At 34.9% G+C, this 17,950-nt stretch overlaps 4 protein-coding genes across 5 annotated transcripts; 2 read left to right on the top strand and 2 right to left on the bottom strand.

Moving 5' to 3' along the window:
- Window positions 1-673: 673 nt before the first annotated feature.
- On the bottom strand, window positions 674-1,846 carry LOC111798404 (F-box protein AUF2). Its single transcript, XM_023681520.2, has one exon. It carries the CDS (start codon window positions 1,811-1,813, stop codon window positions 761-763), a length of 1,053 nt encoding a protein of 350 aa, XP_023537288.2. The 5' UTR covers window positions 1,814-1,846; the 3' UTR covers window positions 674-760.
- Window positions 1,847-4,370: 2,524 nt separating this feature from the next.
- Window positions 4,371-5,346, top strand: LOC111798732 (NDR1/HIN1-like protein 13). The gene has a single exon (XM_023682050.2). The coding sequence runs from the start codon at window positions 4,485-4,487 to the stop codon at window positions 5,202-5,204; it is 720 nt and encodes a 239-aa protein (XP_023537818.2). The 5' UTR covers window positions 4,371-4,484; the 3' UTR covers window positions 5,205-5,346.
- A 1,612-nt stretch (window positions 5,347-6,958) lies between these two features.
- LOC111798402 (uncharacterized) lies at window positions 6,959-13,697 on the top strand. 2 transcript variants are annotated; one of them, XM_023681518.2, is made up of 13 exons: window positions 6,960-7,498; window positions 8,463-8,536; window positions 8,865-8,948; window positions 9,074-9,154; window positions 10,142-10,222; window positions 10,590-10,682; window positions 11,571-11,750; window positions 11,862-11,929; window positions 12,013-12,064; window positions 12,275-12,328; window positions 12,431-12,523; window positions 12,611-12,677; window positions 13,302-13,697. In XM_023681518.2, exons 1-13 carry the CDS (start codon window positions 7,357-7,359, stop codon window positions 13,391-13,393), a joined length of 1,161 nt encoding a protein of 386 aa, XP_023537286.2. In that variant the 5' UTR covers window positions 6,960-7,356; the 3' UTR covers window positions 13,394-13,697. The 2 variants fall into 2 exon arrangements, with proteins under 2 accessions (XP_086981918.1, XP_023537286.2); XM_087125792.1 differs by lacking the exon at window positions 8,865-8,948 and having other exon boundaries at window positions 6,959-7,498.
- A 1,436-nt stretch (window positions 13,698-15,133) lies between these two features.
- On the bottom strand, window positions 15,134-17,140 carry LOC111798403 (ethylene-responsive transcription factor RAP2-4). Its single transcript, XM_023681519.2, has one exon. The coding sequence runs from the start codon at window positions 16,622-16,624 to the stop codon at window positions 15,500-15,502; it is 1,125 nt and encodes a 374-aa protein (XP_023537287.2). The 5' UTR covers window positions 16,625-17,140; the 3' UTR covers window positions 15,134-15,499.
- Between the last annotated feature and the right edge of the window lie 810 nt (window positions 17,141-17,950).

Below are 17,950 nucleotides of genomic sequence, written 5' to 3'. Positions count from 1 at the left end.
TTGGGGCACAGTACCAGCACACCCTTGTCATTCGGGGGTATATAATCCAACCTCTGACACATGGGTTGGGGCACGGTACTAGCACACCCCTATCGTTCGGTATTGTTGTTGAAAAACTCAACGGGGGTATATAATCCAACCTCTGACACATGGGTTGGGGCACAGTACCAGCACACCCCGTCGTTCGGTATTGTTGTTGAAAAACTCATTTCAAAGGAAGTCTCCCGAAATAGTCGTCTCGAAATGTTCACGCATGTTGTAACACACCCATGTGCAATAGGGTAGCTCGCTGTTATTTTTTCAAATTACGATGCAAAATTGACCTTTTGAAAGTAGGATTAAAAAAAACACAGAAATTAACGGGGGTAAAAATGTAATTTAACAATTTTTGTTGTAAATAAAAAAATAAAAAATGGAAAGTAAATTTGAATAAAGATTAATATAATATTTACTTTTTATAATATAAAATAAAATTATTTAATCATCAAATTCACAATAGTATATTCTTATTCTTACTGATAAAATATAATTATTAGAAAAAAGTAAGTTAATTTTTAATATATGGTCAAATTTCAAGTTGGATTATTTAAAATTTAAAAAAAAAAATATTGTTCTGACCTTTGAAAAATATCATTCGGCCCAAAGATTAGGGCCCAATATAAACGGGCTTCAATTGGTCCATTATAAATCAATATATTTCCAGCTCAGAAAGTTTTAATTTACAGTATTTATATATATTTAGAAAAGAAAAAAGAAAAATCTAGAAAGAGTTCATTTCTAACTGATACCTCCGGCCCTTCTTCAGTAACGCTCCCACTGCCTCACCGTACACATCATCACCTTCGAACGTCCTCAATGCCACCTCATCATTCTCTTTCTCCATGTCATCAGTTTTATCCTTGCTGGCATTTGTGGTTGGCCTCACCACCACCAACGTGGCGTCCTCCATCCACATCCCTCGCCGGAGCTCCACCCTCGGCAGATGTCTCATCCTCACCGTAGTGCTCGGAACCCTCGTTCTCGTCCGTCGCCATTCCCCTCCCTCCGCCGCTACTCCGCCGCCGTCTTCGCCGCTACGCTCTCTCGATTTCCTCCACTCATCTAAACCGTCCTTGTCCATCTCCACCACGCCTTCCCCTTCCCTGTCTCGCAAAACAAGACTCTCCACCTCCAAATGCTCCTCGATCACCTCCGCCAACACGTTGTGCCTCGCCGATGCCGTAATCAGAGTACTAATCGTCAAAAACACCTTCGATTTCAGTTCTTCGATGAAATCGAAACCATCCGCCACAGCCGTCTCATCATACGACTCATACCTAATCCCTCGAAATAGCAAAATCACGCAACTCCTAAGCGTAATCCCAAACTCCGCTCTCCATTTAACGCCTCCGATTCTCTCAACCTTAAGATCTCCCGTCGGAAACTCGATCTCTAAACGCTGGATCCGGATAAACTGACGGAGGATTTGCGCCGGAGAGTTCTGCGATTCGGACTGAACGAGGATAGGAGAAATCAAATCGAAGAACGATTTCACAACGGACTTGAAAAATCCGTAGAGGAACGAGTTTTCATCGGAATCAGAATCGGAAGAAATGACGCAATCGACCTTGAGAAAGAGAGAATCGGAATGAGGAACGAGGGAGTTGAATCGCTTCGAGACGGCTCTGCAACGGATCAAGGTTTTGACATCGGAAACGGAGTTGAAAATCAGAAGAATTATGGAATCTGGAAGAGAATCAAAGGCATCATCGATGTGGATTAACGAAGAATCCTGCCCTTCCGCCATGGAAGACTGCAAGAAATTATCCGTCATGTTTATTTTTTTTGTTTTCGTTTTTACGTACTTATTTAACAGAAGCTCCGCCTGCAAGGCAAGTGGGAGAGAGATAGAGAAAGGACAAGTTGCGGGAGGTTTGACCGTTGACCTACAACCAATGGGACCCACAGGCCCAATTACGGCCCATTGAAATTCACAAAAATTTTAAATATTAATATAAAGCGTAAAGATTTGGGTCCATCTCCTTGTCCATACATACATATACATATACATATACATATACATATATACATATATACATATACATTCATACATATATACATGTAACGACTCAGATCCACCGCTAGCAGATATTGTCCCTTTTTGTGCTCTCCCTCAAGGCTTTAAAACGCGTCTAGGGAAAGGTTTCCATACCCTTGTAAAGAATGTTTTGTTTTCCTCCCCAACCAATGTGAGATATCACAATAGACACCCATATAATATATATATATATATATATATATATATATATATATATATAAAAAGGAGTAGAAACTTCTCCCTAGCAAACAATATTTTCTATTGATGGGCTCGAGCTGTTATAAATGGTATTAGAGCCAGTCACTAGGCGGTACAAGTCACCGGTCGAAGTAGGGTTTAGACTCTCTCTATAGTATACATGTTTTAAAATCGTGAGGTTGACGATGATACATAACAGACCAAAGCGAACAATATCTGCTAGCGATAGACTTTGGTTGTTACACTCCTCGCTTCTAAAGGTGAGGACTACCTCTACAGACCTATACGAGTCATTTCAACACACTTTGTCATCGCTCAACATCAACCAATATAGAATTATTCCGAGCAAAATAGAGATTTTTAATTGGTCAAAAAAATTTGACGTAATACTAGCCCAACTTTATGGAGTTTCTTCGGAGAATGGACAACGGCTAACCCATATTTAATATGGTTGGAAAAATTGTCACAAAAAAAAAAATGATGGGAAGAAAAGGTCAAAAAAAGGGTGTGAACCTAATCCATGTCCCTATTGATATTGGCTCTACAACTTGACCTCTAAAGGATAGAGCGTTGATGGCTGTTGTTCGTTCGAGTTGGATTATTTTTGTAATTATTAAAGTCATTAAATTATATATATTTTTTTTTTTAATAAAATTATTAATTTATTGACCAGTCATTATCCAACGATTCTAGATATATATTTTTTAATTAATTCTCTCGATCATAAAATTAAAAAAATATTAATTGAAAGAATAAAATATGACGGAGAATTCAGTTATTAATTTATTTTTAAAAATTTGAATTAAAATAATGAAATATTTTTAATACAGAAGGGATGATTGATTAATTCAACAAAATTATTTATTATTATTATTATTAAATATCACTTTAATATTTCAACTTAAGTGGTTGGAGTGAAAAATAATTACTGTGATATTCATAATTTTCGAACGTTACTTAAACCGAATATCATTCAATTCGTGCGGTAAAAGAAACGTAATAATTGACCTTTTTTTTAAACAAATTATTATTTTCTTTTCATTTTCATTCCAAATATTAAATTAAAGATTCCATAAAAAAAAAAAAAAAAAAAAAAAAAAAAAAAAAAAAAAAACTTTTATTAACATTATTTTTTATCTTATTTCTTTTAAATATTTATCGTTATTATTACACTCTGTCACACGTACTAATATTAAAATTAATATAGTAAAAACTTAAAAGTTTGGAAGAAAGTGTTGCGAAGGTTCGATAAAAAGAAAAAAAGATCAAATTGGGTTGGACCAAGATTTATCGAGGACGTCCGATATGAAGTTGATCAGGAGACTTGGGCTTTAACCCAAGTTACCGTCTCTCTCCAATCTGATAGTTTAATCTCCTTTTATGTTTCGGCCCATTTTACTAGACCCTTGAGATTTTCAATCTCTATGCTTATTCTTACAGTCTAATTTTACTCATAACATTAGCTTATAGGTTGATTTTAATAGACCCTCGAGAATCCTAGTAGAGAAGACATTCAATTCAAGCCTTCAATAATCCTATCTAGAAGTGTACATGGGTCGGGTTGAGTTGAAGAAACTTTTTGGACCAACTCAAAAGTTCAGGTTGGTTAGATTAGTAATCCAACCCAACCCAAAAATTTTCACAACCCAATCTATCAGGGTTGTTGAGTTATTAAAAAACATTTATTTATCCATAATTTATAATAGTTTAATATAATCTTACATAAAATATATTAAAAGTTTACAAATAAACACAAATCAGACGAATGTTCTAACAAAAAAAACACAAAAATGTCGTGTTTTTTTTTTTTTTAAGGAAGGAGGGTTGACTAAGTAAATATTTATCCAATGGTTTAATATAATCTTACATAAAATATATTAAAAGTTTACGAACAAACACAAATTAGACGAATGTTCTAACAGAAAAAGACAAAAATGCGGTGTTTTTTTTTAAGGAAGGAGGGTTGACCAAGTAAAAGAACAAACCCCAACCCTTTGTCTCTAATATTAAGGCAAATGATTTGTAAAAAATCCCTTTGAATTCGGATTTTGTTCCAAAAAAACCATAACCCAAATTCCCCCTTCCCTTCCCCTCCTATCCCCATGCATTCTCCACAACCCTCAACCATTGCCATTACTCTCCATTCCTCAATCCTCCTCCTCCCTTCTCCTCCTCTTTTTCCTCTTCTTCCATCTCCTCGGTCTCGGAGATGGACTCGGAGCGGGCTCGCTCTTCTTACTCTCTACCCGACCCTCCCATCTTCTCCTCTGGCACCTACGTCGTCCAGATCCCCAAGGACCAAATCTACCGTATTCCTCCCCCTGAAAATGCCCTTATCGTCGAGCGTCATCGTAACCCTTCTGTCGAATCCTCCCAACATCGACGCTCTTGTTGTCTCCGCTTCTTCCTCCCCATCGCCGCCCTCCTCCTCGTCATCATTCTCCTAGCCGTTCTCCTCCCTCCTCTCCTCGCCTCTCCCAAACCCCCCATCGTCAAACTCACCACATTCAAACTCGCTCCTTCTGGCCACGACTTCCACATCAAACTCAACATCCATAACCCTAATTCTGTTGGCTCAATGTCCTTCAAATCCCCATCACATGCCTTCCTATCGTTTCGGAAACACGAACTTGCTACTGCGAAATTCCCGCTCATCCATCAAGAACATGGCTCCGAAGAACATGTCACGCTAGCATTCCATGCAAAATCATCGTCTTCCTTCCCTAAAGAGTTCAAGCGGCGGATGGAAGACAAAAAGTCTAAACTCCACGTGGCCATGTCTTTGAAGATGAATCTTCCGGCAGAAACAATAGGTCGCTTATCGATGCATCGAAATGTCGAATTTGTTGTTGTTTGTAGTTTCACGGTTAACACGTTGGGAAAAAATTCAAAGATATTGTCGCATGATTGCGAAAGCAAACGACAATGACGAACGGTACGATCTACAACGTGAGAAAAAAAAAAGTAAAAAAAAAAAATGGTATTTCGGGCTGAATTTCCTTTCTTTGTTTGTATACCATGAAGAACATGAATGGCGAATATCCATATGATCTCAATCTCTCTTTCGTTTCGTTTCGTATCTTTTTTTTTTTTTTAATCTTATTATTTTATTATTTTGTTATTTTGATGTGAGCTTCTCTGTTAATGGATGTCTTTTAGGGTTTTTGGAATTTTATTTTATTTTCCATAATATTTTATTCATATAGGAAAGTCTTTTTTTTTTTTATATATATATTTCACTTCTTAATAAAAAAAAACAATATTAATTAGATTAATGCTTATTTAATTATATAAATAATTATAAGGTGATATACATATTATAAAATAATTTGGCCTGCCTTAAAATCTTATAATTACTGTCTAATATATATTTAATTATATGTATATTTGTGTATTTTTTCTTGGTGTTTGTTTTTTCATTGAGGATTTTTTAGTATTAAATATTCTGATATATTTATATAAATATTTCCGTTAATAAAATTATATTTTAACGTAATATCAATATATTTAATATATATATTAAAGTGGGTAGAAGTCGCAGTGGAAAACTCATCTCGTAATATATATATATATATATATATATATATATTTATTTATTGTAGATTCAACTTTATTAATTAAATGGACATCTCTAATCAAAATAACTTAATCGATTAAATAATGTTTAATTTAACCAAATTTAGCTGTTTGCGTAAATAATTGAAGCACGAAATTATTTTTGGTTAAATGACGAGGAGAATATAACAAAAAAAAAAAAAAAATTAAATTAATAAAAAATTTACTTTCAAAAGTTTTAATAATACATTTCAACTTTTTATATATATATATAAATAATATCCTTCAACTTTTATATATATATATAAAATAACGAGGAGAATATAATAAAAAAAAATAAGAAATAAAAAAATTAGGTTAAATTAATAAAAATATTTACTTTAAATTTTTTTAATAATACCCTTCAACTTTTAATATATATATATATAAATAAATGACGAGAAGAATATAACCAAAAAATAAATTAAATTAATAAAAATATTTACTTTCAAAAGTTTTAATAATACCTTCAATTTATATATATATATATATATATATATATATATATATATATATATATATATATATATATATATATATATATATATAAATAAATAAATAAATAAATAACGAGGAGAATATAATAAAAAAAATATAAAATAAAATAAAAATAGGTTAAATTAATAAAAATATTTATTTTCAACCCTTCAACTTTTAATATATATATATATATATAAATAAATAAATAAATAACGATGAGAATATAACAAAAAAAAAAAAACTTAAATTAATAAAAATATTTACTTCCAAAACCCTTAACTTTTAATATATATTATCGCTTTTTTTAAAAAAATATTTATAGAATTTTAAAATTAACATTAACAACGTCACTTTTTTTTTTTTTATAATCAGTATATAAACGAAAAAAATTTTAATGTTACTTTTGAAAGTTTATAAATATTTTTTAAATATAGTGATAATAATATTTTTGCACATTTTTCTTCAATTTAGAGATATTAATAAAAAATTTGAAAAGTAGATTATTTTTAAAATATTTTTTAAAGTTTAAGGGTATTATTAAAATAAAAGTATATAAATTTTTTTTTAAGGAAAAAATGATTAATTTAGCATTTCTGTATTAACATGAATGAAAAAAAAGTTACGGTAATAAGTTTGAAGGATTGATGGTCTGCAGATTTTCCAATTGGAGAAGAAGAACCAATCCCTATATCCAGGGAATCACCGAGCTCGGTTTCTCTTAGATCTCCCGCAACAGATGAATTAAGGGGTCTCCGCTTCGATCATTTCTCAAATCCCAATTTCCCCGTCATTTTCCTTGAAGAATCGACGTTTCTGCCTTGGCGGGGAGTTTGGATTTTTCAAAATTTCCCTCCATTGCTTTCGTCATGTTCTTGATTTGTTTCTTGATTTCTGCTTTGGATTAAGAGGCGATTCGGTGTATTTACCTCTTCGGATAGATCGAGAACTGGGATCTTCATCTCTTGTCTCCTTGGCGGCTGTGTCGGATCGGAAATTTGAGGCTGGACATGGATAATATAATTGGAAAGCTTCGAAACTTGGACGCTTACCCTAAAGTTAATGAGGATTTCTACAGCCGAACACTATCCGGTGGCGTTATTACGCTTGCGTCTTCTATTGTCATGGTTCTGCTATTCATTTCCGAGCTACGTAGGTGTCTCTCTTGATTTTACCGTTCCTTCGTGTTTGTTCTGTTAATCTATTATTGAATCTAGGGCTTATCATAATGTGTTTTACAATTCAATGGCCTTTTTGTCAAGAATTTGTTTTCTGTTTCATGTATTCGAGCCTCGATTGGTGTTTAGCACTTCCCAGATACTGTGTCATATGGTACATTACTGTGTCCCAGGCTGCATTGAGCAAGCCCCAATTTGCCTTATGTTGGTGCCATAATTTTTCCCGTTGATACCGCAGATAAGACTGCATTGTTTTTATATATTATCATCAGAGTATAGTTCATAGGTCCTTTGTTAGAGTTGAAGTTGCATGTTTATTAATATATCATGTGTGAGATCCCACATCGGTTGGAGAGGGGAACGAAACATTCTTTATAAGAGTGTGTAAACCTCTCCCTAGTAGACGCGTTTTAAAATCGTGAGGCTGACAGCGATACGTAACGGGCAAAAGTGGACAATATCTACTAGCGGTGGCCTTGGGCTGTTACAAATGGTATCAGAGCCAGACACCGGGCGGTGTGCTAGCGGGGATTCTGGGCCCTCAAGGGGGGTGGATTGTGAGATCCCACATTGGTTTGAGAGGGGAACGAAACATTCCTTATAAGGGTGTGCAAACCTCTTCCTAGTAGACGCGTTTTAAAATCGTGAGGCTGATAGCGATACGTAGCGGGCTAAAGTGGACAATATCTACTAGGAGTTGTCTTAGGCTGTTACATCATGTCTTCATCGATTTATAATCAAAATAACTTCCTGCCGCTGCTCGGAAGGGTACTTATATAGCGATCGCTAGTATTAAGGTCTTTTGGGGCTCAATCTTTTGGTATGAGTGCAATGAATTATTTGTTTTGCTGCTCTTCTGTTGCTGTTAGAGTATATGCTTTATGGATTTTCTTTCTGTAAATGAATGCTAATACAGTGGAAACTCTCGTTGGTTATAGGGTTGTATCTCCATGCTGTAACAGAAACAAAGCTCGTAGTTGATACATCAAGAGGAGAAACGCTGCGTATCAATGTAAATACGTACAATATGCTAATTTTGTATAGATGTCGTGCTTATATGCTCATTATTACTCTTCTATGTCGTGCTTATATGCTCATTATTACTCTTCTATGTCGTGCTTATAAACTCGTAGTTGAAGCATACTAGGCACGTTATTACTCTTCTCGTGCTTTACCTTTGAGTGGAGAATGATTTAGATTTCAAGTAAGGACATTTCAGTTCCTCTTCTATGTTAGTCGCTCAAGTGTAACAATACCGTACATTGTTTCTTGATGATTGTAATGTTATGCATCAATATGTTTCTTTGAAGCTATACATTTTTTCCTTTTCTTATTTGCAGTTTGATGTTACATTTCCTGCCCTTCCTTGTTCTTTGTTAAGTCTCGATGCAATGGACATCAGTGGTGAGCAACACCTAGACGTGGTGCGTGTGGATACATATCCTTTCCTCTCCTTATCCACAATATGTAAATTATTTGAATTTGAGCTGTGTATGCATGTTGTGTGCATGCTGTGCAAGATTTACATACGGTTTTCTCATGTACGCAGAAGCACGACATAATCAAAAAAAGGTTGGACTCTAATGGCAATGCTATTGAAGCAAGATCAGATGGGATTGGTGCTCCTAAGGTTCGTAATTTGATGACAATTAAATTCCTTTTATTCCTTCCTATCTCTATCTGGCAATTTGTTGAACCATTTGGAGCTAGTTTAATCTATGCTACATTAGGGATGCTTTGATGCCAGCTCTTGTCAATGGGGCTGCTTTTCTCATAAAACATGATCTAGTTGGTTGGATATGTCGTCTAGAGAAGGAAACTTTTTTTTTTTTTTTTTTTTTTTTTTTTTATAAATGTTTGCTCATTGCTGTACTCAAATTTTAAAGTTTTAAATATAACTAAAAATGGTAGGAAAGAAGAAGAAGATACAGGTGCATTTTTCCTTTTTCAATAAATAATTGCCCCTGGTATCTGTTTCATACAATTTGGAAAGCAATGCGTCGTTTGATTTTCCTCACAGTCTGTTCATTTTACATCATATATGTTATGGAGGACGCTCATCTGTGAACAGTTTACTTTGGTGTCGTGGATTTAGTTTCCTTAGTTGAAGATTTATGAACGTTAAAACTTGGACGCAGTGATGAGATGAAAATGCTCTTGTGCTTAATCTGCAGTCCAAGGAAACTAATAGGATCAGTAAGGACGTAGGATGTTCTGGGTGCAACACGATATATGATGGTTTAAATGCATGCATGTATGAAGGTTTTTTTTTTTTTTTTTTTTATTAGGTGATGGGAGGCTAAAATCAGCCGCACTCCTAATGGTAGAGAACACATCTAGAAATTTTGTAAGATATGAGATATGACCATTTTAAAAAAAGTGAAGGTCAGCAGGAAATTTGTGTGCTAATATCTTGACTTGTGCCAGTTTTTGTTTCAAGTTTAATTTTCCAGCTTCATTGTGATGCAAATTTCTATATCAATAGACAATTTCAATTGCTTGACCTTAAATCCAGTCAGTAACACTGTCCGCCCATACATATGCCTTCTGTCAATCGGGCGTTACTGCTGTTATTTAATTTTCATTTTGGCTATTGTTTGTTTTGACTTTGGCACAGATTGAAAATCCCTTACAGAGGCATGGTGGCAGGCTTGAGCATAATGAGACATATTGTGGTTCCTGCTATGGAGGCGAATCGGTATGAACTTTTTTCTCAAACGAGTAAATTGTTGAATGTAGTTCCTTAATTGATCTATCAGGAAATCTCATAGAATTGATGAGGTGTTTGACTGTGCCATTATTGAATATATGTCATATGGCCATGGCCAGTTAATTTAAGTAAATTTAGTTAACGTAATTGTACTGAATGAATTAAGCCACTGCCAGTTTTTTTTTTAAGTGTTCTTTTTGTCCTTTCTTCTTCCATTTGAGAGGTGGCTTTGGTCAATTAAATATTTTATCCTGTTAAACATTGAAGTTCAACATTTTTGGTGCTACATCCCCCTCCTGCTCTCTCAGTTGATTCACTTAACCTTTATTTTATTTGAATTCTTTTATGTTTGCAGGCTGACGATGAGTGTTGCAATTCGTGCGAGGAAGTTCGTGAGGCTTATCGAAAGAAAGGTTGGGCTTTGTCAAACCCTGATTTGATTGACCAGGTTTGTCAGGACGAGGGCTCCTATTTTGACATATTCTTTTTATCCTTATAATTTTGAAGTTGACTTCCAATTTCGTTTTTGTATCTGATGTCGATGTGAATATGTATTTACCGATACCCTCATTACTCAAATGCATGACCATAATGTTTAATTTTCTTGCTTAAGCATTTTTATTTTAGAAGTTGAACTTTACTAAAATATAAATATCTTATGCATAGCCTCTCCAACTATGAAACGGGTGATATCTTCCATCCAATGTTGGAAGTTGGATTGGCTTTTGATTTTCCTGGCCAGAATGAAGTTTTCCGTCCTGCATTACGTGATATAAGTTTTCGAGATACATGAGAACTTCTGCATCTGTTCTTGAAAACATAATCCCTTAGTTACACATAATTTAAATATTCTTTGCCCCTATGTCCGTGGCTTGAGGCCTAGTTTTACAGTTAAAAAAACCTTTTCTTTTGCCGCACAATGTTGATTTAAGGTTTCATTGAACGGTAGCATACCCCTCTTTTTTCATATACAACCCAGTCGTCGTAGGCAATCTTAGAGAACTTTCGATCTATGCATCTGTTATTTGAGGATAATTATCTTTCGTATGATGCCTTATTGTTTTCATTAATGGACATCTGGGTATTATGAACTTTTTTCCCCTTCCACTATTATGCAAAGAGCCTCATTTTCTTCAGTATACTAAGAATAGGATTTTTCTACGTTTTTTCTTTTTTTTTTTTTTTTTTTTTTTTTTTTACTTTTGACTTTTCTCTGGAACACCACTGCCAGTAAGATCTGCCTAGTGCCCTAGGGATTTCAGTTTTCTGTTAATAAGATAATTCTAAGGCTGATCTTATTCCTTGACATATTTTTCTAAATATTTATGGCGTTCAGTGCAAAAGAGAAGGGTTTCTTCAAAGGATCAAAGACGAAGATGGTGAAGGGTGCAATATATATGGATCTTTGGAGGTCAATAAGGTTGCCGGAAATTTTCACTTTGCACCTGGGAAAAGTTTTCAACAGTCAAATGTTCATGTACATGATCTGTTGGCATTCCAAAAGGACAGCTTCAATGTAAGATATGGTGTAAACGTGTTCTTTAACTTTTTAATGAAAAACAAATGTTGAAGATTCAGTTTGGGTTTTTAGATTATCAATCTAATTTAATTGCACTTTTTAACTCAGATAAGTCACAAGATAAACAGATTAACTTATGGAGAATATTTCCCTGGCGTGGTGAATCCTCTGGATAGGTAGGCTTTCACTTCTTTTCTTGGAGCTTCTAGCTTCTAGTTTGCTAGTATCTCTCATATTTTTTAATTTTTCAATTGTGAAGTGTGCAATGGAGGCAAGATACACCAAGTGCAACATATCAATATTTTATCAAGGTTAGTTTTTGGGTTGTTGGATGCTGCTTTGATTGTTTTTTCTTCTCTCAACGGAGGGCATAACATTATTTCCTTATAGCTTTCTTTCATGATTTACTATACATTAAGATTTAATGTACTGAGGACTATATCATGTATCACGTGCATTCCTAGTACAACAGCTGGAGTAAGTCGAGCGGAGTATAAGTTGCTATATCTCGTATTTTGCAGGTTGTACCTACTGTTTACAAGGACGTTAGTGGAAATACCATCCAGTCAAACCAGGTTGGTATACCTAAACTTTGAAATCTTATTTTCCTTTTTCCTACATAGATGTTTTACATATTTGAGCAATGCCATAAAGATGCGAACAATGGATTATTGCAGTTCTCTGTCACAGAACACGTAAAGACTGCAGAAGTTGGACGCCTTCAGTCACTTCCTGCAGTTTTCTTTTTCTATGACCTTTCTCCTATCAAGGTTGGTTTTCCTTACATGTTGAGTACGTGTGAAATGGTAGATTCACTTTTCGTTACTGTTATAGCTGATTTGTTTTGCATGTTACAGGTCACGTTCACGGAGGAGCACGTGTCATTCCTGCACTTCTTAACAAACGTATGCGCTATAGTAGGAGGTATTTAACAAACACCAATCCCCTTGAATTATGGTTACTTCACTGCTATTAACTACCATGGGTTGGCCTAGTGGTCAACAAGATCATGGAAATAATAAGAGTTTAGAGAAAATTGGTTCAGTCCAGAGTGACCTGTCTATTTCGGATTTAATATCTTACGAATTATCTTGAAAATCAAATATAGTAGAGTTAGGTTATCGTCTTAGGAAAATATTTAAGGTGTGCGCAAGCTGGTCTGGACACCGTGCATATAAAAAGAAAACGAAACTGTTATTTCTCTTAGAAAAGGATGAGTTTAGCATCAATGTGATTTTAATTGAGACAAGTGCAGAAGAATGTATGCTACAAATGCAGCCATGCCATAAGCATATAAGTTGACGTGAGATCCCACATCGGTTAGGAAGGAGAACGAAACATTCTTTGTAAGGTTGTTGAAACTTCTCCCTAGCAAACACGTTTTAAAAACCTTGAGGGGAAGTCCAGAAGGGAAAGCCTAAAAATGACAATATTTTCTAGCGATAGACTTGGATTGTTACAATTTGTAACGAAAGAATGAACTTGTTTGTGTTTATTGAGTGGTATGAGTAATGGAGGAAAACCGTTTATGGTGGTCATTCTGTCCAGGCGTCTTCACGGTCTCGGGAATATTAGATTCATTTGTGTACCATGGTCAAAAGGTGATCAAGAAGAAGATGGAGCTTGGTAAGTTCAGCTGAGAAATCGACCTTTTTATTCGAGCTTGACGCTACGGAAGCTCGGCAACAAATTCCAATTTACAGATGATGATCAAATCAAAGAGAATCCAACCATATGGTACGCTGTCTTCCAATTTACATCATTTTTACTCGAGTCGATTACTTGCTAGCCTTCATATTTAAAACCATTTGCTTACAGTTTCACGAATCTTTTAACTGTTGTCGTAACTGTTAATATCTCCTCCCTTTGGCATTTCTTGAGAAAGAATCTATAAAACATTATTACCAACAAAATCCTTCGTTAAAACGTCTCATTTAGCTTTTATATATTCGTTAAATATTCTCTCAAATTTGAACCTTTGTCATTTATAACTGCATTATTGAGTGTTTCAAGCTAACCCCATTTCTATATATATATATATATATATATATATATAAATATATATATATATATATATATAGATATATATGTATGTATATGTATATGTATGGTTGAAAAGGACAGAATAAATGAAAGGGGAGCTTCCACTATTCCCATTATTCTTCCATATTGATGACTTTATGAAAAAGGTTCGAGTTACTTTTCTTCCAGATAATTATATGTTTGCATTTAGGGAAAGGAAGTTTCAAGAGAAACTGGATTTTTAGCAAAATTCCTTTCTAAAAGGATTGAACTGAATTTGTTGCATCTTTGCTTTATTCCTACTTTTACCGATTCATAATTCGTCGTCGATATTGATTTGATTATCGATATTGATCTTTTAAACTTAACTTCATTATTACCCTTTCGATTCTGACCGTCCATGTTTGTGTTCAATTAGTTGTAACTTTTGTAAGTATCTGTTATCATTTCAAAAGTCGATAGAAAGATTCATGTTCGAGATCTCTTTGTGAAAATGGCATATTCTTCTCCTTATAATCATAACTTGTTGAGATTTTTTTGTTTTTTGTTCTTTTGTTTTTTTTAATGGTTTAGAGTGTAGTGGTGAGTCGGTGACAGCCCACGTGGTCATTGTCATGCACGCCACTACTTTTTCTGAATCTTAAAAAAGTTAAATATTAAATAAATAAATTGTGGAAATTACAATATTAACCCTCCATTTGGAAACGAAAGTTCGAGAAATTGGTTGGTAACATTTTTTTAAGCTATAATTTATGTATTAATTGTTGGACTTTAATTTTTTATTGATCTTCAAGGTTTGTATAATTTCAAGGTTAATTATCATTCCATTTCAATTTAACCCATTTGATCTCGAACATTAATTTTTATACTATTTGTATGACTAATCGAATAATTAAAGTTTCGTTAGAGAATTGAAGCAAGCTATGACGAGACAAAGATTTTCTTTCTAAAGAGTTTCGATTCAGAACAATTATATGTCCAGGTCCATTATTGAAATAATTCAAAAGCTCTTTTCGACTTTGGCTGTGTCTACAAACCATTCAAAATGTCTCAATTTTATAACAAGTTTCGAGTCAAATAATAATGCTCGATTTTATAACAGGTTTTGAATCAAATAATAATGCTTTGAATCACCTCCTTTTACACTAATACAATCAAAACGGGAAAGGGAGAAAATCAAATCAGATACTCAATTTAAAGTGAATAAAATTGAATAAACAATAAGAACGTTTTTTTTATATGTGAGATTATAATTTCTTATAATTAATTTCGTATATACCTTAGATTGGAATACTCAAATAAAAATAGCAACAAATTATTAAAGGAAAGAAAAAAAAATAACAAAATTACTTGAGGAATTTAAAAAAAGAAACAACATTTTACATTAATTAATAGAAGGAGAAAATTACAGAAATTGTACTGCGATCTGACTCTGCGATCTGACTCTACTACACAACGATAACAAAGATAATTACTTCTACATCCCTTCCGCCGGCCGGAAAGCTCAAAAAAAGTTGGCCGCCGGCCATGGCGGTGGCGGAGATTTCCCTTCCTATTAACACTTCTACTACTTCGTCATAACGCCATTAACATACATCAACTTTCAAAGCCCTAAAAACACTGAAAGAAAGAGACCGATTCTGCAAACTGCAAAAATTTAGTCGCAGAATCCCCTAAAATACGACGCCTAAGCAATTTTACTAACACAATTACATAAATCATCATCATGAAGTGAAAATCGAAGCCCAATCGATTTCAGACGGATATTTCTGCAACATAGAGATTTCTGACGGCTGTTCCCATGGCGAATCTGTCGGATCGGGGAACGTCAGATCTGATAAAGGCGAAGATCCTGCTGACTCGTCGCTCTCGGCTGAAACCGGCGACGAGGAGTTCTCCGCCTTGCAACAGATCTCCGATCCACTCGACCTGACATCGCTAGCCTTCTGATCGTCGTCAGAATCGATCACCGTCGGTGCCTGAGACTCCGATCCGACCGTGGAAGAAATCGATGATGATTTCGACTTCCTCGAGGAGGCAGATCGGTTCGATTTCCCCTGTTTTTGCGACTCAGCCAAGGTTTGGCATATGGCATCGAGCTTAGCATCGACCGCGGAGTGGAGCGGCTTGTACTCGCCGAAATCGCCGCCGACGGAGGAGCCGTGGTGCTTCAGCTGAGGGAAATTAAGCCTGGCGAAATCGCCTCGGAGCTTGTAGGCGGCTTTGTCATAGGCTAAAGCGGCTTCTTCAGCGGTGTCGAAGGTGCCTAGCCATAGCCGAGTACGGTTCCTCGGTAGACGGATCTCAGCCACCCATTTTCCCCAATGCCTTTGCCTCACGCCTCGATAAAGCTTCGTCGATTTCGGTGGAGATCCCGCATGTTTCATCGGAATCGCCTTCGGGCCAAGCAAATTCACGCCGTTCATCTGGTTTTTCGTTAGCTCTTGCTGGTTGTTAACATGTCCCCAAACCGGCTGGATCTGAGTCTGAAGACCGAATTGAGATTGGATCTGTTGGATCTGAAAGGGAGTCAAGTAATTGAGTCCGATTGAAGCCGATTGCTCCAAACCGTGAAGGTTGTTAGCCGAAAACCCGTCGGAATATGAATAGGCCACCGGCGGCGAGCAATCGGAAGGATAAGAAGTGGACTCCGTTTGGATTGAAGAGAAAGAAGAGGAGAAATCAGGAACGAAAGATGAAGAAGAAGGAGAAAAGGAAGGAAGGAAAGAAGAAGAAGAAGAAGAAGAGGAAGCAGCTTTCATAAAAGGTTCAAGCGCTTCCATTAATTCACCACCAACTGGATACGACTGAAGATCTCTGCAACCATAAAAATCCATCAAAGCAGCCATAATTTCTCAACGAAATTCAAAATCAGCAACAGAAACAAGAAGAAGATGAAGAAATCAAGAACTATTTCTACACAGAAAAGGATTGAAGCAGATCTGTAAATAACCAATCCCTTCAATTCCACCAAGAGGGAATCAAAAACAACCCTCGAAGTCGATCTAAAAATCTCAAAACCAAAAACAAAAATATACAAACAGATCTAGAAAAAGAATCCGTTCCAAAACATTAAAAAAAAAAAAAAAAAAAAAAAAAAAAAAAAAAAAAAACTGGATCTCGATTCTGGAAAACACCTAGCCCTTCGAGAAACCCTTTCTCAAGTTTGCTTTCTGTTCGTTCTAAAAACAAACCCAAAAAACCAGAAACCTGAAAGACAGATGATTAACAGAAAGGGATTCAGAGAAGCGGGGATTACAGAGAAGGGGGATGAAGAACACGAAGATCAAACACTAAGAACACAATCAGCAAAGAATCTCAACAAATCTTTTGATTTTTTTGTTTTAGAAAATTGTTTTTGATCGCTCGGCCTCACTCTGTTTCTCGTTCGAGGTCAGTGCTTGGTTTTTATAAGAGTTCCAATCCAAAATTACTTCTCTTAATCACTTTTTTTAATCTCACTTAATTACCTTTTAATTTTTTTCTTATTTAAGCTCTTGTCCTCCACTTTGCTGACGTCACTCTCCGGGTTCCCGATGCGCCGCAGCCAATAAAACAATGACACGTCTCCTTCGATATCACCGCCACGTGTCGGTAACTTAAAAACCTTGCTTGTTCTCGTTCTGAATTTATCCACCCGAGGTTCCGGTGTTCACACAAACTTTTAGTGGTGCTGTCGTTTTTGTCTTATTTTCTTTTTAATTAAATTATAACCTTTTTTTTTTTTATTTTAATATTATATAAATTTATTTATTTTATTTTTATTTTCTAATTTTTTTAAATTTTAAATCAATTAAATGCTAAAAAAAATAGTTTTTTAAAAACTTCATTTGATTTTTAAGCTCAGTTCGATAGCACGAGCTCGAGTTCGAGTTCTTTTAGCTTCTCCCGATAGCTTAGTGTTTATAAGCAGTTGGAAGCTGTCGATAAAATTTTATTTTGTATCTAATAAAATCTTAAGATTTTACAATTTATTTTTAAAAAATTTATAAAGAATAATCGAACAAGTCAGTGACCTGTTAGTCACGAAAATTTCATAATTTAACGAATCATACCTCAAAATTTGTAATTTTTTTTAAACGGTCACATTTCGTAAAAGAAAGAATTTAATGAGATCTTGAAATTTAATGCCTCGGTTAATTGAATGTGGTGTTTATAGGCCTATCTTTTTATGA

The sequence above is a fragment of the Cucurbita pepo genome, chromosome 7 (assembly GCF_057944985.1).
Source record: "Cucurbita pepo subsp. pepo isolate OVF chromosome 7, ASM5794498v1, whole genome shotgun sequence".
NCBI classification, from domain to species: Eukaryota; Viridiplantae; Streptophyta; class Magnoliopsida; order Cucurbitales; family Cucurbitaceae; genus Cucurbita; species Cucurbita pepo.
Note: the sequence above shows the minus strand (reverse complement) of the source record. Positions and strands in the feature narration are given on the sequence as shown.